The 21,762-nt window shown below is 43.9% G+C and overlaps 1 protein-coding gene across 6 annotated transcripts in view; it reads right to left on the bottom strand.

Annotated features, from left to right (window-relative positions):
• Nucleotides 1-21,762, bottom strand: part of LOC148903510 (deoxyribonuclease-1-like 2) — a 35,075-nt gene that overhangs the window by 8,851 nt on the left and 4,462 nt on the right. For 2 of the 6 annotated variants that reach the window (XM_089003927.1, XM_089003894.1), the window contains exons 2-7: nt 14,643-14,807; nt 14,476-14,576; nt 9,781-9,792; nt 1,846-1,932; nt 1,504-1,601; nt 1,323-1,435 (exon numbers count right to left, since the gene is read on the bottom strand). In XM_089003927.1, the coding sequence (XP_088860053.1) occupies nt 1,323-1,435; nt 1,504-1,601; nt 1,846-1,932; nt 9,781-9,792; nt 14,476-14,576; nt 14,643-14,807 (576 nt within the window). Of the gene's footprint in view, nt 1-1,322; nt 1,436-1,503; nt 1,602-1,845; nt 1,933-9,780; nt 9,793-14,475; nt 14,577-14,642; nt 14,808-16,602; nt 16,694-21,762 lie in introns of all 6 variants that reach the window. The other 4 variants (XM_089003936.1, XM_089003902.1, XM_089003908.1 and 1 more) reach the window with 4 other exon arrangements.

Here is a 21,762-nt window from a genome sequence, read left to right as displayed (position 1 = left end):
GATTTTTAAAAGAAAGACTTTGCCTAAAGAGACATTTGCAGCAGGCGTCATTATTAAATGGGCTGTATATGGGAAAAGGGCTGGACGTCACGCCACAGTTTGCCAATGGATTGTGGATGCTTGGGCTAATGTGTCTGCTGGCACGGTGGTTCGAGCTTTCGGAAAAGCCGGCATCATTTCAGAGGAGCCGCACAGCACAGAAAGTGACTGGCCGAGGGGAAAGCGAACCTGCCACGCTGGTTTAGCGCAGCTGTTCGATTCTGAGACAAAGGATGAGGACTTGGATGGGTTTGATTACTGACTGTTACCGGTAATGTGCTTGTTTTTACCATGCCGACGCCGATTGAGTGACGATTACAAAATGTTCTTTGTAATTAATAAATAAAGCACTACCAAACTCAGTTTTGCTCCCGATCTGTTTTTATAAATACGCACACTTGTATGCCTGTGTGTTATTGGGAGGCGGACGTACGTATGGCAGTAGAGGACATGTACCGGTATATAAAACTTGCGTCCTTTCATCTGGTGCGCCCAATGTGTATGTTAAATACAGAAATGGCACACATAAATGGCACACACGGTGCGCCCTTTGGTCGTGAAAATACGGTATTATTAAAATAAAAGGTATTACTATCAGATGATCATATTAAGATAGCTAGCATAAATCGAGATGGATGGATCGATAGATAGCTGATAAAAAAAATAACAATAATAAAAAAAAAATAATAATAATAAATTTCATTTATAAGCACCTTTAAAACTCTCAAGGTCACTTTACAGTCACAGGATAAAGTTTTTCCGTGGGTGAGCAGCGGCAGCCAGACGCGCCAGCGTTCACTCAACCCGGAAGTACCTCAAATAGATAGAATCCTAGCTAGCTAATAGATACAGTAATAGTAATAATAATAATAGTAATAATAATAATAATACATTTCATTTATAAGCACCTTTCAAAACTCTCAAGGTCACTTTATAGTCACAGGATACAGCCACTAATAGATAGCTACCTAGCCAGCTAGATAGCTAAACGATAGCAAATAGATAGTTAGGTAGCTAGCTGTGTTTTCTACATACTTGGCAATTTGTAGCATTTATAATAATAATAACAATACCTTTAATTTATAAGCGCCTTTTAAAACCCTTAAGGTCACTTTAAAGTCACAGGATTAAGTTTTTTTCTGTGGGTGAGTAGCGGCAGCCACAGTGGAAGACAGTTTTTTTTCTCCAAAATGTCACATTTCAATCATTTTTGTTGGCAGGGATTGTCAATGCAAGTTCCTGTAGGACTAGCCGGGTGATTAGCTATTGAAAATGGACGCTACCTCGTCGTTCCATTTGTTCAGCACTTGCGTGAAGACGTCGTACAGGCGATCGATCTCCTGCACGGCTCTGCTCGGGTCGGCATTGAGCCCGACCACCACAAAATTCTTCAGAGCTGAACACAACACAGTGTCAACAAACACGACAAAGACAATGATCACCATGTCGCGTTAGCACATTTACCGGTGCCGTTGCTGTGGAATTTAACGGCAAACGGTGCTCTGGTAAACTCATTCAGGCCTTGGTACTGATGTTGACCCGTTACAAGCGCCGTCTCTCTCCTGACAACAAAACAAACTGTGTTAGTGTCATTGCTAATGAAGCAGGAATCAAAATTAAAAACAAAAGATTCTTGAACCTTTGAATGTGACGTCATGACAGGAAGTCCGACAAAATAAAATGATATAAAGACGGACAGAATGTAACGTCATGAAGGAAGTCCGAGAAAATAAAACAATGTAAAGACGGACAAAATGTGACGTCATGACAGGACGTTCATGATGGTAAATGGGGATGCCGTCTCACCTGTAAATGAAGACGTACTTCTGAAGGTCATCAGCAGACTTTCCCAGACCGGGGCTGGACACGGCGCCGTAGTGGTAATCGTCGTACCTCCAAATACAGTCATACAAACACGCACACACGCACACGCGCACGCGCACGCACATGCGCACGCGCATGCGCACACACACACACACACACACACACACACACACACACACACACACACACACACACACACACACACACACACACACACACACACACACACACACACACACACACACACACACACACACACACACACACACGTCATCGCTGATGGGGGTAACATGTTTTAAGAATACGTTTGGTAAGCTGTCAGTGGTACAGGAGTGGTCCATCGATGAAAAGGTTTCTTCAGCCGTCATCTGGACTTCTTTCAAGGTATATATATATATATATATATATTATATATACTTTATATTCTATCGCGGCGGCTCGATTTCCATGCTCCTCGGCGTAGCTGATAGCCTTCAGTTTAAACTGAGCTTCATAACTATGTCTCTTTGCCATTTGTGTGGCGTGGTTGATCCAACAGCAATGTTCTGCATAAAGCACATACGTACCTGTTCTTTTATACACGACCCACGCCCCCCCCCCCCCTCATGTTCTCTACCACGTCCTCATGGTGGTCTCTAATATGTCCGCACATTCGGCGCACTGCACATTTTGAAAAAAATCTGACACGTTTATATGCGCCTTATGGTCGTGAAAATACGATATATATATATATATATATACACATCAGGACCCTGAGAGCCTTCGTTGCAAACTCGATGAGGATGTGGAAAACCACACTTGAAGCCAATGGCAAGCCACTAACGCAAGTGTCCATCAAATGTGGCATATACCAAGGTGATGCACTCTCCCCACTGCTGTTCTACATAGGACTGAACCCCCTCAGGCAAAAATTCGCCAAGACGGGGTATGGATACCGCCTCAGAAATGGTCACAATCAGTCACCTCCTCTACATATATGACATAACGCTGTATGCTAAGAGCGAAAGGGACATAGACTCCGTGATCCACACGACCAGGATCTACAGCAGTGACATTGGAATTCATTCGGGCTGGAGAAATGTAGTCGGATGGTGACCAAGAGGGGCAAGGTAGTCCACACTGAAGGGGTCTCACTCCCTGAAGGAACAATAGCAGACATTGAAAACAGCCACAAGTACGTCGGTATACCACAGGCCAATGGCAACCTCGAACTCGCAACAAGGAAAGCGGCTACGACCAAATACCAAAGCAAGTGAGGCAAGTCCTGAGAAGCCAGCTCAATGGCAAGAACAAGACTCGGGCAATAAACCGCTATGCCCTGCCAGTGATCAGATACCCTGCAGGAATAATAAGGTGGCCAAAGGAAGAGATTCAGATGTTTTTTAACTGCCCAAACTAGGGATTAGCTAGGTGAATAGAAAGAGAGCAACCTAGGTCAATCGCTAGCTATCTCACAAGCTAGCTCAATCGCTAGCCATCTCACTAGCTAGCTTGATCGCTAGTTATCTCACTAGCTAGCTCGACCGCTAGCTAGCACAATAGATGAGCACAGAATTTCAATTTCAAGTTTCATTTGCTTTGGCAGGCAAAAAGAAAATGATTTGGAGTTGGATTTGCCCGCCGGGCCTTGACTTGGACACCTGTGATAAAAGGGATTAGCTAGCTCAGACATGGGTAAACTACGTCTTTTTAATCCGGCCCGCCGAACTTGTCCAAATTATAGTAAAAACAGTGTCCGAAAGTCTGAAAAAATTAGCGGACAACAAGGCAGAACACTCTGAAAAGTTGCCTGCCCGGCCATAAAGAAAGACAAGAAATCACAAAAAAAAGAAAAAAAACACTGTCGCAAAGTATATATATTTTTTTTAATTAAGGCTGTACCTACCACAAATGCTACCTTGCTTAATTTACGGTAAATATCCGTGGCTGAAGATTTTGCTCCAGTTGTCGTTTGCCGTCATGGTGCACAGAGCATTATTTGCGTTGCGTCGTCTCCTACAAGCCACTGAGCGCCTTTCATAACTCTCAAGTACACCTTACAGTCACGGTATAATGTAAGTTTACCTTTTGTAGCGACACAAATTTTGTTAGCTTCTTTTGAATCTCTCTTCTGGGGCTGAGGTTCTGTGCATCTGCTTTGGAAAATGATATGCAAATGCACGACCTTGCTTCGGACTTTCCCAAGCGTTCTTGGGAAAGTACGAAGCAGGCTTCTGATTGGCTGCTGTGCCGAGTATGCAAATTTCAACTGTAAGCCCATGTCTGTGTGCTTGGCAACGATACATGTTTACTGTTTGCGCATGAAGGGGAGCGAGGGCATCCGTGGCAAGTTTGTAGAGTGCGCGGTCAGGACAATCCATCCATGATTTTGCGGAGTTTAACACAAGTAGATATTATTGAGCTTGAGTATTCCGTTGTGTAATAATATGCACTGAATGTTGGAAGTGATTCCATTTTTCAATAAATGTTGATTTCTTTAACTTTCCACTTTCGATTGAACCTGATTAAAAGCAGACGCAATCTTGATAAATCAGTGTGAATGCTATTTTAATCTATTTACATTTCCTCCTCCCAGTATCTGCAACATATTATGTAAATGCAATATATTGCATATTCCTTGAGACAAATTTATGAACTGATAAGGGCTATTTTTCACATTTGAAAGACTGATAATAAATCAATCAAAAAAACATCCCTTTCATCCCTTTGCTGTTGTGAAATGTAAATGTCTCCACTGCGAGACTAATAAAGGCAAATCCAATCCAAATTGGGTTGTAGTGTTCTTACTGTGCTATGAGGTTTGCACACACTACATTTAAAGGACAACCGACATCACTTTTTTGTTTCCTAAATGACATCAGAAAAATGTTTTATAGCATCTAAAATACCCAAAACATGCAGTATGATATTTTAGTCGAATGAAAAACACAAATAAAAATGATTTAAAGTGTGCTGAAACTGCAAAAAAAATCGAAACCGGAAGTGGCCAGTTTCAGAAGGTCCCGCCCCATTCGTGGTGTCACGCCAAGACGTCTTGCGTTGCTCAAGAATCAAAACAATGGCTTCAGCTTCGGAGAAGATGCTTTCTTGTTACTCATCCAGTTATGAATATGATTCAAATAGTTCTGAAGATGAAAGCATACATGTTGGCAATCGATTAAAGAATATATTCCGTGTCATTTTGAGGCATAGGGGGTGGTGGGGGGAAATGTCGCACCGAAAAAGGCAGAAGATTGCGACAAAGCTCCGTGTGAAAATGGCTCAACATTTTTGTCACAACACACAAGGATTCACCATCGCGTTATTTATGTGTTTTCCTTCTAATTTCGCCAACGACACGGATCAACATGAAGTTTTCAGACCAAACAAAGTACCGCAAAATACATTGACGTGATCAAAGGACTGCTACAGTGTGTCCTTTCTCGGTCAGGGGCGTTCCTTCAGTGACGTGACTCGTCACCAACTCAAAAACAAGACTTCCGGAATATTCAGCGCAAGTCTTAAAACTATATAAATATATAGCTATATGCGGTGCACCATTCCTGAATTTGTTCAGGTTTTGTTTTTTTCTTTTTCTGAATCTTTGTAAAATACACTCAGTAGAAGTCATTTGAAGCGATTTGACAAATTATGGACACAACTTGTCCGGAGACGTCGGTTGTTCTTTAATGCTTTAGTATATCCGGCCCAAACACTCCCTCCAAATGCTCCTGGCCCGGCCCCTTTGTCAAATTTTAGAACCCATTGTGGCCCGCGAGTCAAAAAGTTTGCCCACCCATGAACTAGCTGAATAGAAAGAGAGCTACCTAGATCGATCGCTAGCTATCTCACTAACTAGCGTGATTGCTGGCTAGCTACATTGCTAGCTCGATCGCTAGCACGATTACTAGCTAGCTTGATAGATGAAAAAAATGATGTGGCAGGCCGGATTTGGCGCCCGGGCCTTGAGTTGGACAACTGTGCCGCAAGGTATGGCACACAGATGCTAACGCTTAATTATTTGTTTGTCCTGTCTTTTTTGTCCCTCACATATGCATTGTATGTTTATTTTACTTGACAAATGTTCAAAATACACAATAAAAAACAAATACTGTATTTTCCGGTGTATAAGGCGCATCCCAAGGAATGGTGTCTTTTCAAACCTTTTCCATATAGAAGGCGCACCTTCAATGAATGACAGAAGTTTTACAAATATAATCTAGAAATATCTCAAAGTTTTCCAAGTATAAGGCACACCGTGGTGTAAGGTACTACAGTAGAGGCTGGGGGTACGCACTCCTTCTACGGAAGGGAAGTGAAGTCGGTGGCAGCTGACAGTCATTGCCAGACCTCAATATGACTTCACATATAAGGGTCATCTTTTCAAGAAGATCAAGTTGGCCTTATACAGCGGAAAATATGGTATTTATGCACACAATTCACCGTAACCCAGTTTGAGAAGCACTCATCACATAAATGTTCGTCAACGAGGAACACCACAAGCACACGGCGCCCTCCACCAGGCCACATTAAGACGCTCACATTCTGTTCAACAATCACACATGCGAGCGTCGGATCCATCAATTACAGGTCAAGCACTTCCACCAACCAATCGCTGAGTACAATCAACAAGGCTGCTGTTAATGAGCCTGTTAGTCAGAGGCAGGGTTGAATGAATTCAACTAATGATGATGAGATGATGGACAGCCCCTCCCTCGCCCCCATGCCCACCCTGACAGCACTGGGTAGCTCCTTCAGCCAGACTGTTTCACCCACGCTGCAAGAAGGAGAGGTACCGCCGCTCGTTCCTACCGACTGCTGTCAGGCTTCTCAATTCTCAATAATCACATGAAAAAAAAAACTGGAAACTTGTACTGTAAATATGGGTTGATGCAATACAGCTACATATATCAATATACCTTTCTTGATACTTGTACAGTTTTTCTAGGAAACAGTTTTGCACATTTACAGTATACATCTCAGTCTGCTGACATTTTTATTTTACTATGCTTAGACTATCTTGTTTTTCTATCCTTTCACACACCCCACCCACCCCATCCCCTTTCAAATTGCTGCTGTTGACTGCAAATTCCCCATTGTGGGACCATGAAAGGTTTTCTGATTCTGATTAATTAGGCGCCACAATAATTTGTCACGTAGTGGGATGCCGGTAGATATGCCATAAACAGGTGGCTAGCATTGTCTACCTCTACATCTGTGCGGAGTATGGAGTGGAAACCCCAAGGTCAAAATGGGACAGCTCCAAAGGTGGTAAAGAATAACCGAGCAAAGATCCTGTGGGACTTCCAGACAAGATGCTAATGGCCAACCAGATATCATGGTCATAGAGAAAGGGTAGAGGAAAGCCTACATGGAGCGCCATAACCAGGTGGCTGCCATAGTCTACAGAAACATCTGTACGGAGTATGGACTGGAAACCCCAAAGTCAAAATGGGAATGACCTGTGGGACTTCCAGATACAGACTGACAAGATGCTAATTGACAACCAACCAGATATCGTGGTCACAGATAAAGGGGCAGCCGTTGTGGTGGATGTAGCGAGAATGGCTGCCTTTCCAGCAGCTCCAGTATTTTTTTCTACTTTCATTCCATTCATAACTTCGCTGCTGTGAAATGTAAATTTCTCCACTGCGAGACTAATAAAGGCAAATCCAATCCAATCCATCGTATCTATTAAATCTATCTATTGTATTGTTTGAGTACTGACTTCCATGTCTGCATATCAGGTGGTGAATACATTTTGAACAGTCCGACACCTTGAAAGAAGTACAGATGATGGCCGAAGAAACCTTTTCATAATTTGGAACAGTTCTTCTTTGGAAGAGCCCTAAAAGACGCCTAGCCTGTTAACAAACTGCCACTTTTTACAATGATAAGCCATTCGAGTCAGATTTTTTTTCTTAAGAACAAACATGCCATTTTGGTCACATACAGGGTTTTGATTTAGTTGCGGTTATTGTGACATTTGACAAGCACAAAGATTTAGGTACAGTGATACCTCGGCATACGAATGCTTCAGCTCACAAATTTTTCACCACATTAAATTTGCGAGTCTTGGCTGACAAACTAGTTTTCGGGGGACGGACCAAACCACACGGTCGAACAGGCTGGCGTACTAGTTTTCATCACCCCCTTTCTTTGACTGTAGTACTTTTGCTACGATGGGACCGAAAAGGACCCCACCACAGGCTAGTGTTCAGCCAAAGACGACACAAAAGAAAATGACGGTCGAGCAGAAGAAGGAGATCATGTTGTGCGTTTGTGTGACTTAGCGTCCCAGTACCCGTACGCTAAGTCGACCATTGCTATGTGTTTCTGTGTTGTCTAAGCAACGGTCTCAAGCAATAGAAGAGGTTGACCAACTTCTGTTGCTTTGGATGAACGAAAATCGGGTAGCAGGGGACAGTGTGAGTGAGGGTATTATCAGAAAGCACGGCAACTTCACTCGGTTATCATCAAGAGGCAACTACATCAACGGCCATCACAAAGGTCAATAAAACCACTTTATTATACACAGTACAGTTTATTTATTTCATTACAATACAACAGCACATATACATAAATTAATGTCTATTTTGTGTAGTTTTAAGGTTTATTTGGTAGAAAATTGTTTTATGGGGACCTGGGAACGGATCACTCTCATTTTAATGGTTTCCTATGGGAAATTAATGTTTGGATTACACACTTTTATCCAGTAAAGTTTATTTCTTTCATTATATTTTATGGGGACCTGGGAAGGGGTTATTCTCATTTCAATTGTTTCTTATGGGAAATAAATGTTTGGAAGACGAACTTTTGGCCGTACACACACTTTCTGAGAACCAATTAGGTTCGTGACCTTAGGTACCACTGTATTTACTTGCTCCAATTGTTTACAAAATTTATTTAACTGAAAATTTTTACCAAAAAAACCGCGATCGCTCTGGGCTTGATAAGGTTTTGGCTTGAGAGAAAAAAAATCATGCATCCTTGAAGTCTACAACAATCATGGAAACTTAGATTGAACTTGTCAACACGCTAAATAAGACAGACCCTCCCCCCACCAACACAGAATTATAATTTGATACAATACTATATATACATGTATGTCATTTCTCATGTCTAGCCATAGACAGAGAATCATAAGCCTCAAAGTCGGCAGGTTGTGATGATGATAATAATATAATAATAATAATAATAATAATACATTTGATTTCTAAGTGTCTTCCAAAACTCTAAAGGTCACTTTACAGTCACAGGAGACGTTTTTCTGTGGGTGAGCAGCGGCAGCCACACGCGCCAGCGTTCACTCAACCCGCAAGTAAATCAAAGAGATGGAAAGCTAGCTAGCTAGCCAATCGATGGCCAACACATACCTAGCTCGATAGCCAGCGATTTAGATAGCCAGTCAGCCAGATAGCTAATAGATATCAAATAGGTAGCAAATGATACATTTGATTTCTAAGGGCCTTTCAAAACTCTCATGGTCACTTTACAGTCACAGTCGTCATAGTCATAGCCATAGCCATAGTTTTTATGTAGGTGAGCAGCGGCAGCCACACACGCCAGCGTTCACTAAACCCAGAATAACTCAAATAAATAAAAAGCTAGCCATTAGCTAGCTAGAAGATAGCAAGTTAGCTAGCTAGCGAGCTAATAGATAGCCAGCCAACCAGCTAGCTAGTTAATAGATAGCTAATAAATAGCCAACCAACCAGCTAGCCAGCTAATGGATAGTTAGCTAGCTGGATAGATAGCTAACATATAGCCAGCCAGCTAGCTAATAGACAGCTAATAGCTAGACATCTAGCTAGCTGATAGCTAATAGATAGCTAGCTAATCAGATAGCTAGCTAATAGATAGTTTGCCAGATTAGTAGATTGGATTAGAAAACTCAATGCAAAAGCTTTGACAACATGCTCATAAAATGGATCATACCTTTGAGCTTCCCTGTTGAGGGTCAGAAAGCAGACATGACATCATTGCAAGATTCAAGGTTACCACAAGCACCGCGTTGATCCGAAAGCCTGCCAGTTCAGAATACAGTCATACCTCAGTTAACCAACGCTTTAGCGCACCAACTTTTCGCCTTACGAACATTAAATTCGCGAGCATATAGTCGAACAAAGTAGTTTTTGGCGGACGAACCAAACCACATGGAGCGCCATGGTGGCTGGTGTACCAGTTTTCGGCGGATGAACACCAAACCACACGGTCGAACAGCGCCACAGTAGCTGACGGACTAGTTTTCATCACTCCCTTTCTTTGAGCGCAGATGTGGTTTGTTATCGAGTGTCGTACTCTTGCTATTATGGGAGCGAAAAAGACCCACCACAGGCTAGTGTTAAGCCGAAGAGGTCACAAAAGAAAATGACGGTTGAGCAGAAGGAAATCATCAAAAAACCCCAACGAGGTGTGCGTTTGTGTGACTTTAATAATAATAATAATAATAATACATTTCATTTCTAAGCGCCTTTCAAAACTTTCAAGGTCACTTTACAGTCACAGGATACGTTAGCTAGCTAGCTAGATAGCCAAATAGCTAGATATTTATTAGATAGCTATCTATCTATCTAGCTAGCTAATAATAATAATAATAATAATACTAATAATAATAATAATAATAATAATAATAATAAATGTGATTTCTAAGTGCCTTTCAAAACCCTCAAGGTCACTTTACAGTCACAGAATAGGTTTTTCTGTGGGTGAGCAGCATTAGCCACACGCGCCAGCGTTCACTCAACCCAGAAGTAACTCAAATAGATAGAAAGCTAGCTAGCCAGCTAATAGCTAATAATAATAATAACAATAATAATAATACTAATAATAATCCATTTCATTTATAAGTGCCTTTCAAAACTGTCAAGGTCACTTTACATTCACAGGATATTTTTTCTGCATGTGAGCAGTGGCAGCCACATGCGCCAGCATTCACTCAATCCGGAAGTAACTGAAAGAGATAGACATCTAGCTAGCTAATAGATAGCTAATAATAATAATCATCATCATTTCATTTCTCAGCGTCTTTCAAAACTCTCAAGGTCACTTTACAGTCACGGTATAAAGTTTTGACTTAGCGTCTCAGTACGCTATGTCGACCATTGCTACCATCCTTAAAAACACAGAAGCTATTAAGGGTGCTTCTGTGTTGTCTAATCAACGGTCTCAGGGGACAGTGTGAGTGAGGGTATTATCAACGAGAAAGCACGGCAACTTCACTCAGATATCATCAAGAGGCAACAACATTTATTTCTATAATGACAATACAATAGCACATTTATTTACATAAAATAAAGGCTATTTTGTGTAGTTGTAAGACTTGTTTAGTATATACAGTAAAGTCTCGTTATATCGATATTCAAGGGAGTCCGAAAAAATATCGATATAACCGGGACTATCGATATATCCGACCCTGTTTGCATGTAATTTTCTCCGTGCGTGCATAGAAATAGTATCGATATAACCGGGACTATCGATATATCCGATATCGATATAACGAGACTTTACTGTATATATGTTTTATGGGGACCTGGGAACGGATTAGTCTCATTTTTAATGGTTTCGTATGGGAAATAAATGTTTGGAAGACAAACTTTACACACACTTTGTGGGAACCAATTAAGTTTGTGAGCTGAGGTCTGTGTAAGCTCAGTGGTATAGGAGTGGAGGAGTGGTCCACTCCAGGAGTGGTCCATCGATGAAAAGGTTTCTTCAGCCGTTATCTGTACTTCTTTCAAGGTGTCGGAGGTTTGGGGGGACCTTATTTTATTCCCCTTTCAAACCAAGTAAGCGGAGTAAAAGAAGCTATTTTCATGCAACAGCAAAACCCTTGACTGAATCGCCATGGTGGTGTGACATTTAATTTGGATCGTGCTTACAACACACCCCTGAGATCGTTAGCTACAAGCTATAAGCTGTTGAGCTAGCTGTTATCTGGCTAGCTTTTCGCTATCTGGCTATATATTAGCTATTTATTAGCTATCCATTAGCTAGCTGCCTAGCAATTAGCTGACCAGCTGGATGGCTATTTATTACTTATTTATTAGCTATACATTAGCTAGCTGGCGAGCTATCAGCTGTCTCGCTGGTTGGCTGTCTGGCTATTAGCTATTTATTAGCTATCCATTAGCTAGCTGGCTAGCTAACAGCTGTCTAGCCGGCTGGTTGTAAGCTGTCTAGCTGGCGAGCTGTTGGCTATCTGGCTATCTATTATTTTAAGTCATTGTTTAACTTAAACTCTCAAAAGTCCAGCATGTCAATTGTAAAATATAACCGCACCAACCTGCGTATAAGGCGTGTGGTCCTCTTTTGATGAAAAGTCTCGTGTCTTAACTCATTCACTGCCAGATGAAAAAATGTGTCCACTCCAGTGCCAGGGTTTTTGTCATAGTCATTCGAATTCCACAGAACATTGATTTGTAGGACTACATAAACATTCAATAAAGCATGAGACACCGTAGACTCTCTTCTTTCATGAGAAAAAAATAGTTAATTCCCAAATGGTATGGGTTTGGAGTTATATGAGCTTGAAATAAGGGCGGATATCCAAAATACAATCCAATATTGGTTTGTATAGTGCTTTAACAACAGCTGCAGCTATGAATTAGCTATCTAGCTAGCTATCTGTTAGCAATGTTTTAGCTGTCTATTAGCAAGCTAGTTTTCTATCCGAGTTACTTCCGGGTTGAGTGAAGGCCTAGCTAGCTATCTGTTAGCTATTTATTAGCTAGCTAGCTTTCTATTTGAGTTACTTAGCTATATATTAGCTGTCTATTAACTAGCTAGCTTTCTATTTGAGTTACTCCCGGGTTGACTGAAGGCCTAGCTGGCTATCTATTAGCAAGCTAGTTTCCTAACAGAGTTACTTCTAGGTTGATTGAAGGTGTAGCTAGCTCTCTGTTCGCTATCTATTAGCTAGCTAGCTTTCTATCTGAGTGACTTCCGGGTTGAGTGAACGCTGGCGCGTGTGTGACTGCCGCTGCTCACCCACAGAAAAAAAACGTAGCCTGTGGCAGTAAAGTGACCTTGAGAGTTTTTGAAAGGCGCTTAGAAATTAAATGAATTATTATTATTATTATTATTATTCTCTTCCTTTCGGTTTTTCCCTTCAGGGGTCCCTTCAGGGGTCGCCACACCGAATCAATGTCAATCTATCCCGGTTTTGTGCATCCTCTTCTCTGATTCATCTTCTTCTTCTTATTATTATTATTATTATTATTATTATTATTATTACCACTGCCGCTGCCACTGTTACTATTACTATTAATATTACTACTATTATTACAATTACTATTACTACTATTATTATCATTATTATTAGTATTATTGTTATTATTGAAACTCTGGGAAAGAGTAGTTGAAGCGAGACTAAGAGCAGAAGTGAATATTTGTGAGCAGCAGTATGGCTTCATGCCAAAAAAAAGAGTACGACGGATGCAGTGTTTGCTTTAAGAATGCTGATAGAGAAGTACAGAGAAGGTCAGAAGGAATTGCATTGTGTCTTTGCAGATCTGGAGAAAGCGTATGACCGGGTGCCCAGAGAAGAGCTGTGGTATTGCATGTGGAAGTCTGGAGTGATGGAAAAGTATGCCAGAGCGGTGCAAGACATTTATCATGACTGTAAGACAGTTGTGAGGTGTGCTGTCGGTGTGACGGAGGAATTCAAGGTGGAGGTGGGACTCCACCAGGGGTCAGCTCTAAGCCCCTTCTTATTTGCTATGGTGATGGACAGGCTGACAGACGATGTTAGACAAGAATCTCCTTGCACCATGATGTTTGCAGATGACATTGTGATCTGTAACGAGAACGGGGAACAGGTGGCGGAGAAACTAGAGATATGCCCTGGAAAGGAGAGGAATGAAGATCAGTCGCAGCAAGACGGAATATATGTGTGTGAATGAGAGGGATCCAAGTGCAAGAGTGATGCTACAGGGAGAAGAGATAAAGAAGGTGGCGGATTTTAAGTACTTGGGGTCAACTGTCCAGAGCGATGGAGAGTGTGGAAAAGAGGTGAAGAAGCGTGTCCAGGCAGGCTGGAGCGGCTGGAGAAAAATGTCAGGTGTGATGTGTGATAAGGAGGGTTTCCGCTAGGATGAAAGGGAAAGTGTATAAAACTGTGGTGAGACCAGCCATGATGTTTGGACTGGAGACAGTGCCACTGAAGAAAAGACAGGAATTAGAGCTCAATATGTTGATGTTTTCTTTGGGAGTGACCAGGTTGGATAGGATCAAGAATGAGTACATTAGAGGGACAACTCATATTAGAGCCTTTGGAGAGAAAGTCAAAGAGGCCAGATTGAGATGGTTTGGACATGTCCAGAGGAGAGAGAGTGACTATATCGGGAAAAGGATGCTGAGCCTTGAACTGCCAGGCAGGAGACAGAGAGGAAGACCGAAGAGGAGGTTTATGAATGTGGTCGAAGAGGACATGAAGGTAGCTGGTGTGAGAGAAGAGGATGCACAAAACCGGGATATATGGAGGACATTGATTTGCTGTGGCGACCCCTGAAGGGAAAAGCCGAAAGGAAAAGAAGATTATTATTATTATTATTAAAATGACGGCTTTTGGGTAGTCCGGAAAATCCGTTCTTCAGTAAGGAAATAAGTTTAGTCGTCCAAGTTGGTCAGTACCTTCCACCATACCTGTCCAGTGATGCCAGTAGTGTTTTGACAAAGGATCCATCGGCAGCCATCACTCCCTGAAGGAACGTCACGTCGCAGCGAGAAGTGATCTATACACATGCACCATTTTCAGCACATCCAAAGTAAGACTGCGTTGACGTGCATCTGGAAGGTACCCGTGTAAGAGTGTGCAGCAGTCTCTTGTGTGATGCGTCCTGGGAGTTGACTTGGTGCACATTGCAGGCACAGATCCTGAAAGCGGATGCGAGGCCACCCCAGACCAGCACACTTAGACACGTCAGCCAGAGAAGGTGGGAAGCAACGCGGTGTGTCATCATCATCTGCCAAATCAAACACAGGAGCCCGTTTCAACAAAGAAATGCCACTTGGACAAAGTCAAGTCATGCACATACATGTAGGTCGAGAGAGAGAGAGAGAGAGAGAGAGAGAGAGAGAGAGAGAGAGAGAGAGAGAGAGAGAGAGAGAGAGAGAGAGAGAGAGAGAGAGAGACACAGAGAGAGAGTGCGAGAGAGAGGAAGAGAGACAGGGAGACAAAGCGAGAGAGAGACACACAGAGAGAGACACACAGAGAGACAGAGAGAGAGAGAGAGAGAGAGAGAGAGAGAGAGAGAGAGAGAGAGAGAGAGAGAGAGAGAGAGAGAGAGATACAGTGATTCCTTGGCTTACAAACTTAATTCGTTCCCAGAGAGAGCGTGTAAGGCGAAAAGTGTGTATCCCAAACATTAATTTCCCATAGGAAACCATTAAAGTGAGAATAATCTGTTCCCAGGTCCCAATAAAACATCATTTTCTACTTTGTAATTTTCTAAGCCTTAAACCTACACAATATATACCTTATTTTATGTAAAATAAATGTGATATGGTGTTGTAATTAAGAAATAAACTGTACTATATAATAAAGTCGTTTTATTTACCTTGGTGATGGTTATTGATGGCTTGATGGAATGGCTAGCTTTTTGCATAAAGAGTCTCAAGGAGCGCTGGGTTGTACATCTTAGAAGTTGTGATATTGCAACAGATGCAGGCAGACACACGAAACTTCATTAATAGCTGGTTGCAAATTTCCCCATTGTGGGACGAATAAAGGTTTTCTGATTCTGATTCCCTTGCTTGTATGTTCTCTTCAAATTGTACAGATAGCTTGTGCGGGTTATTTGTGGAGGCTGATTGATGGGATATTTTAACAGTCTGCCTTTGAACTGTGAATAAAGTTGAAAGGAGTCCAAATTTCACTGTGTTTAGTTCGTTGTGTAAAGTTCGCTAGCCAAGGCGTTTGTAAGCTGAGGTATCACTATATATATATATATATATATATATACACACACACACACACACACACACACACACACACACACACACACACACACACACACACACACACACACACACACACACACGAGGCGGGGTACACCCCGAATTGGTTGCCAGCCAATCGCAGGGCACACAGAGACATACAACAGTCACTCTCACACTCACACCTAGGTACAATTGAGTGGTCAATCTGCCTGCCATGCATGTTTTTGGAGTGCGGGAGGAAACCGGAGGACCCGGAGAAAACCCACGCGGGTCCGGGGAGAACATGCAAACTCCACACAGGGAGGCCGGATGGGGACGCGAACCCGCGACCTCTGCACTGTGAAGCCGATGTGCTAACCACTCGACTACCGGGCCGCCTGTATATATATATATATATATATATATATATATATATATATATATATATATATATATTATATATAATATATATATATATATATTATTATATTGTGATGTCACGAGAGGCTGGGTCCTGGAGGGCAAATACATTCCCCTAAGATGAAACGTCCGAAACCTTCACTTTTGTACAGATGACGGCTGAAGAAACCTTCTCATCGATGGACCACTCCTGTACGACTGAGAGCTTACACAGACGTATTCCCCGAAGATGGCTTCACCCAGAGAGAGTTTTGGCCCCATCTGGTGGAAGGCAGCAATTCTAACCCCACACCTGTGGCTGATCACGGCTTGATTGGCAAGCAAGGCCCTTAAGAAAGAGAGCCTCTGAGTGTGGAGGCCGGGGGAGATAAGCGATGTTGCTGTGCTCTGTGGAGAAACTGATTGCTGTGTGGAACTCACCGCCAGTTGGGACCATACGACAGGACACTGGATCCGGACCCTTGTTAAAGGTGGCTAGGCTACATGAGGAGGACGTCCAGAGGGGTGAGGCCTAGAAACTCATGGAAAAGAACTCCGTCTTCAGTTTCACCTCAGAAGAGACTTTATTATGATTTAAGTATTGGAAGAGACGCTATTCTTGCCTTTGTTGCTTGTGAATTACCCCTGAAACCCTTTATTAAAACCTTTGTTTGCATTCAAACCTGTCGCCCATTGCACTCCTTGTCCTGTCCCGCTGAGCTCATGACATTACATATGGTGGAGGATGCGGGCACTGGACAAGCGTTAATAAGTGCATGGACATAGATGGTTTGTGTTTTGTTTTTTCCAAATTGAAAATATCTTCAATTACAAAAAAAAAAAGGAAGACATCTTGAAAACCCTTCTCACAAGCCAGGAAGCCCAATATCAGGCCAATTTGGCTCTCCTAGAGGAGCAAAACAGAGCAAATGAACTGAAGGCAGAGGAATTGCTCTTGCAAAAACAAATAGCCACCAAGAACATACCCCGGGTGAAGGTGGGTGATTTTTTTAGCCAAGATGGGGATGACGGATGATATTGAGGCGTACCTGCATACATTTGAAGCAACAGCCACTAGAGAAAGGTGGCCCAAGCAGCAATGGGTGGGATTGCTAGCACGCTTCCTGACAGGGGAATCACTGAATGCTGTCCTGGACTTGGCCGCAGACAGAGCAGAAGACTACGATTATCTAAAAGCTGAAATTCTCAGCAGACATGGGCTCACCAAGATCGGGATGGCACAGCGCTTCCACACCGGGACGTTCCAGCCAGACCAGCCTCCACGGGCACAGATGCACGAATTGGCCCGCATCGCCCGGAAGTGGCTGGAACCGGAAAGGAGCACAGCAGCTGAGGTGGTCGAGGCCATTGTCGTGGATCGCTACTTACGGGCCCTGCCCTATGAAGCAAAAAGGATCATCAGTCAGCAGTCGCTGACTACTGCCTGTCAAACAGTGGCAGCAGTGGAGCAGTACCAGGCCACAGCGGAGATGCTGCGAACGACCAGGAAGGAAACCGGCAACACATCCCCACCCAGGACTGGAATGGCCCGCACAAAGGTGCCCAAGCTTCCCAACACAGCCAAAATGGCATCAGAAGCCCACCCAGGCAGTGGCGGATACTCAGGGGCACTGAGCCCAGACGATGCTACAGATGCGGAGAGACGGGACACATCTCACGGCAGTGTGGAAAACCAACGGAAGAGTTCATACCGACCGCTGACTCTTCCAGTGCCCACCCTGCTCAATACGCCTCCCTCCTGGGGAGTCGTGACAGCTCACTAACAAGACCCCCCACCTGTCCAGTGACAGTAAATCAACAGGATGTTGATGCCCTGCTGGACTCCGGAAGCCTGGTCACCTTGGTGCGCCAAACGCTGGTGGATCCAACCAGGTTGTCTCCAGAGAAAACCCTCCCAGTCTCCTGTGTCCACGGAGACACCAGAGAGTACCACACCACCGAACTCACCATGACCACAACCAAGGGAATCATCCGCATGGTAGCTGGCGTGGTTGACTGTCCCCCTCCTGATTGGACGCGACTGCCCGGCCTTTCACCCACTGTGGAGAGAAACCCAGGAAAGACTGGCCCGACTACCTCGGAAGGGAAGAGGTAAGACGCGTACAGCGAATACTCAAGCCTACCCCTCTAATTTACTCTCCCCAGCCTGTGCCCTCCTAGGGACAGCAAATGCACCACCGGAGACGGAGTCTGGCCCAGAGACCGCCGAGGAAACTCCAGCGCCAGAAAACCTCCCGGTTTCCAGTGGTGATGAGAACCCAGGGACCCAGAAGCTGCCTCCTCCAACAGGCCGGTATGGTACAGCCCAGTTACAGGATCCTACCCTTGCCAACGCCATGAAAAATGTGCAGGTTTTAGAGGGTGTAGTACTGGGGGAGAGGACGACTCCCACATACCCCCATTTTGCTGTTGACCGGGGGTTAATATACAGTAAAGTCTCGCTATATCGATATCGGATATATTGATAGTCCCGGTTATATCGATACTATTTCTATGCACGCACGGAGAAAATTACATGCAAACAGGGTCGGATATATCGATAGTCCCGGTTATATCGATATTTTTTCGGACTGCCTTGAATATCGATATAACGAGACTTTACTGTACCAGGTAACGAAGCAAAATGGTGAAGTACGTGAACAACTTATCGTACCACAGCGACACCGAGCTACAGTCCTGGACTTGGCACACACACACCTGCTAGGGGGACACCTAGGGGTGGAAAAGACGAAAGAGAGAATCTTGCAACGGTTCTTCTGACCAGGGGTGCACAAGGATGTGGAGAACTATTGTCGCTCTTGCCCAGAGTGCCAACAGGTGGCGCCAAAGCCCACATACAGAAACTCGCTCATTCCCTTACCCATCATTGAGACCCCTTTTCAGAGGCTTGGGGTGGATATAGTTGGACCTCTACTAAAAAGTGCTAGGGGACACCAATATATTTTAGTTATGGTTGATTATGCCACTCGGTTTCCAGAGGCTGTTCCCCTCAGAAGGCTACCACTAGGCAGATTGCAAAGGAACTATTTGCTCTCACCAGCCGGGTGGGAATCCCAAAGGAGATACTGACAGACCAAGAATGCCCCTTTATGTCCAAGGTCATGAAGGACCTATGTGCCCTGCTCAAGGTCAAGCAACTGGGGACCTCCATCTACCACCCACAGACGGATGGGTTGGTAGAACGGTTCAACAAGACCCTCAAGGCCATGATGAGGAAAGTGATCAAAGAAGATGGCCGAAAATGGGATCAACTGCTGCCGTACTTGCTGTTTGCCGTGAGGGAGGTACCACAGTCTTCTACTGGTTTTTCACCCTTTGAGCTGTTGTACTCTTACAGACCCCGGGGACTGCTGGATATCGCCAAAGAGGCTTGGGAAGAGCAGCCGTGCCGACAACGTACACTCATCGAGCATGTGGGGGACATGAGGGAAAGGATGAAGGCCATTTATCCGAGAGTGCGAGAGCAAATGGAAGCGGCCCAACGACAGCAGCAAGCCTCCTATGATAGACCTGCCCAGCCTCGAGAGTTCAAGCCAGGGGACCGAGTTCTGGTCTTGGTGCCAACGGTGGAGTGCAAATTCCTGGCATCCTGGCAGGTGCCCTTTGAGGTCATCGAACGCATGGGGGAAGTAAACTACAAGGTGAGGCAACCTGGTAAGAGGAAACCTGAGCAGATTTACCACGTTAACCTCCTAAAGCAGGGGTCGGGAACCTTTTTGACTAAAAGAGCCATAAAAGTAAAATATATAGAAATGTTTTTCAGTGAGAGCCACACACACGCGAGCGCACACACACATACCCACGCGCACGCAAACACGCACGCGCGGCCACTTTTCAACAAAATGTCAATGTGTTATTTAAAATAACTTTGTGATAGTACTCACCGTTAACATGAATGGTTTACCGTTCCTCATGATTGGTAAACATCCACCCAAACGATCGGAAGGAAAGTCAACTTGCCGGGTCCTTAGGCAAAGTTACTGCTAGCTCGCCTGCACACGGCTCATTAGCTTCCATACTTGCCATCTGCAATATACTTCTCGCAGAAGTATATTGATGCTAAACGTTAACATGGGGCTTGTTAAAATATCACTGACATTCGACTGTTTCATCGATGGTATTGTTTCATTGCAAATTAGAATCGCGAATCCTACGATGCATTCAAGCTGGAACGTACTCGTCTTTTTTTTTTTTTTTAACTGTCGGGCTGATTTAAAGGGGCGTTTACCTGTTTCAACTGACGGCCAGTATCATCCAATCAAACCTGCGCTTTCCGCCAACCTAGGTCAGTGTCATCCAATCAAAATTGCGCTTTCCGCCAACTGCAGCCCCAATGGGAAATGAACGGCAAAAAAGCGTGAATATGTATTTAGTTTTATCGGCGAGCCATATGCAATCATCAAAAGACCCATATATGGCTCGCGAGCCATAGGTTCCCGACCCCTGTCCTAAAGAAATGGCACGCCAGAGATATATATCTATATATATATTGTGTGATGTCACGAGAGGCTGTGTCCTGGAGGGCAAATACATCCCCCTAAGATGGCTCCACCCAGAGAGAGTCTTGGCCCCACCTGGTGGAAGGCAGCAATTAAACCCACACACCTGCAGCTGATCAGGGCTTGATTGGAAAGCAGGGCTCTTAAGGCAGAGAGCCTCTGAGTGTGGAGCTTGGGGAAAGACAAGCTCGATTGCTGTGCTCTGTGGAGAAGTTGATTGCTGCGTGGAACTCATTGCCAGTTGGGACCACACGACTGGACACTGGATTTGAACCTAGCTAAGGTGGCTAGGCTACATGACGAGGACGTCAAGAGGGGTGAGGCCTAGAGACTCTTGTAAAGAACTCCGTCTTCAGTTTTACCTCAGAAGAGACTTTATTTGGATTTAAGTAGCAGAAGAGACTTTATTTTGATAAGTATTGGAAGAGACACTATTCAAACGTTTGTTGCTTGTGAATTCCCCCTGGAACCCTTGATTAAAACCTTTTGTTTGTATCCAAACCTGTCGTCCATTGCATTTCTTGTCCCGTCCCGCTGAGAGCTAGCCTCTCATGATATCACTACATATATATACACACACACATATATATATATATATATATATATATATATATATATATATATATATATATATATATATATATATATAGCAAGCCTCCTACAATACTTTGACGTCATCGAACGCGAAGGTGAGGCAACCTGGTAAGAGGAAACCTGAGCAGATTTATCACGTTAACCTCCTAAAGAAATGGCATGCAAGAGAGGCGCTGTTTAGTTGCCTACCCCGCAGCGAGGCGAAGGAACCGGCCAGAGAAGACGTCCAGACGGGTCCAAATTTGTCCCCACACCAACACCAGATGACCCTCGAATTGGTTGAGCGTAACCAAGACGTCTTCTCCTCCATACCTGGACACACGGACGTGGTGCAACACGAGATACGCACCACACCTGGAAAAACGGTCCACCAACGTCCATACCGGGTGCCGGAGGCCCGTAAGGCAGCTATTCAGGAGGTGATATGGAAGATGCTGGAACTTGGAGTAATTGAGGAGTCCCAAAGTGCCTGGGTAAGTCCGATCGT

This window comes from Hippocampus bargibanti, linkage group LG01 (genome assembly GCF_051943395.1).
Source record: "Hippocampus bargibanti isolate YZ-2025 linkage group LG01, ASM5194339v1, whole genome shotgun sequence".
Taxonomy (NCBI): domain Eukaryota; kingdom Metazoa; phylum Chordata; class Actinopteri; order Syngnathiformes; family Syngnathidae; genus Hippocampus; species Hippocampus bargibanti.
This window is presented reverse-complemented; position numbering and strand designations above follow the sequence as displayed.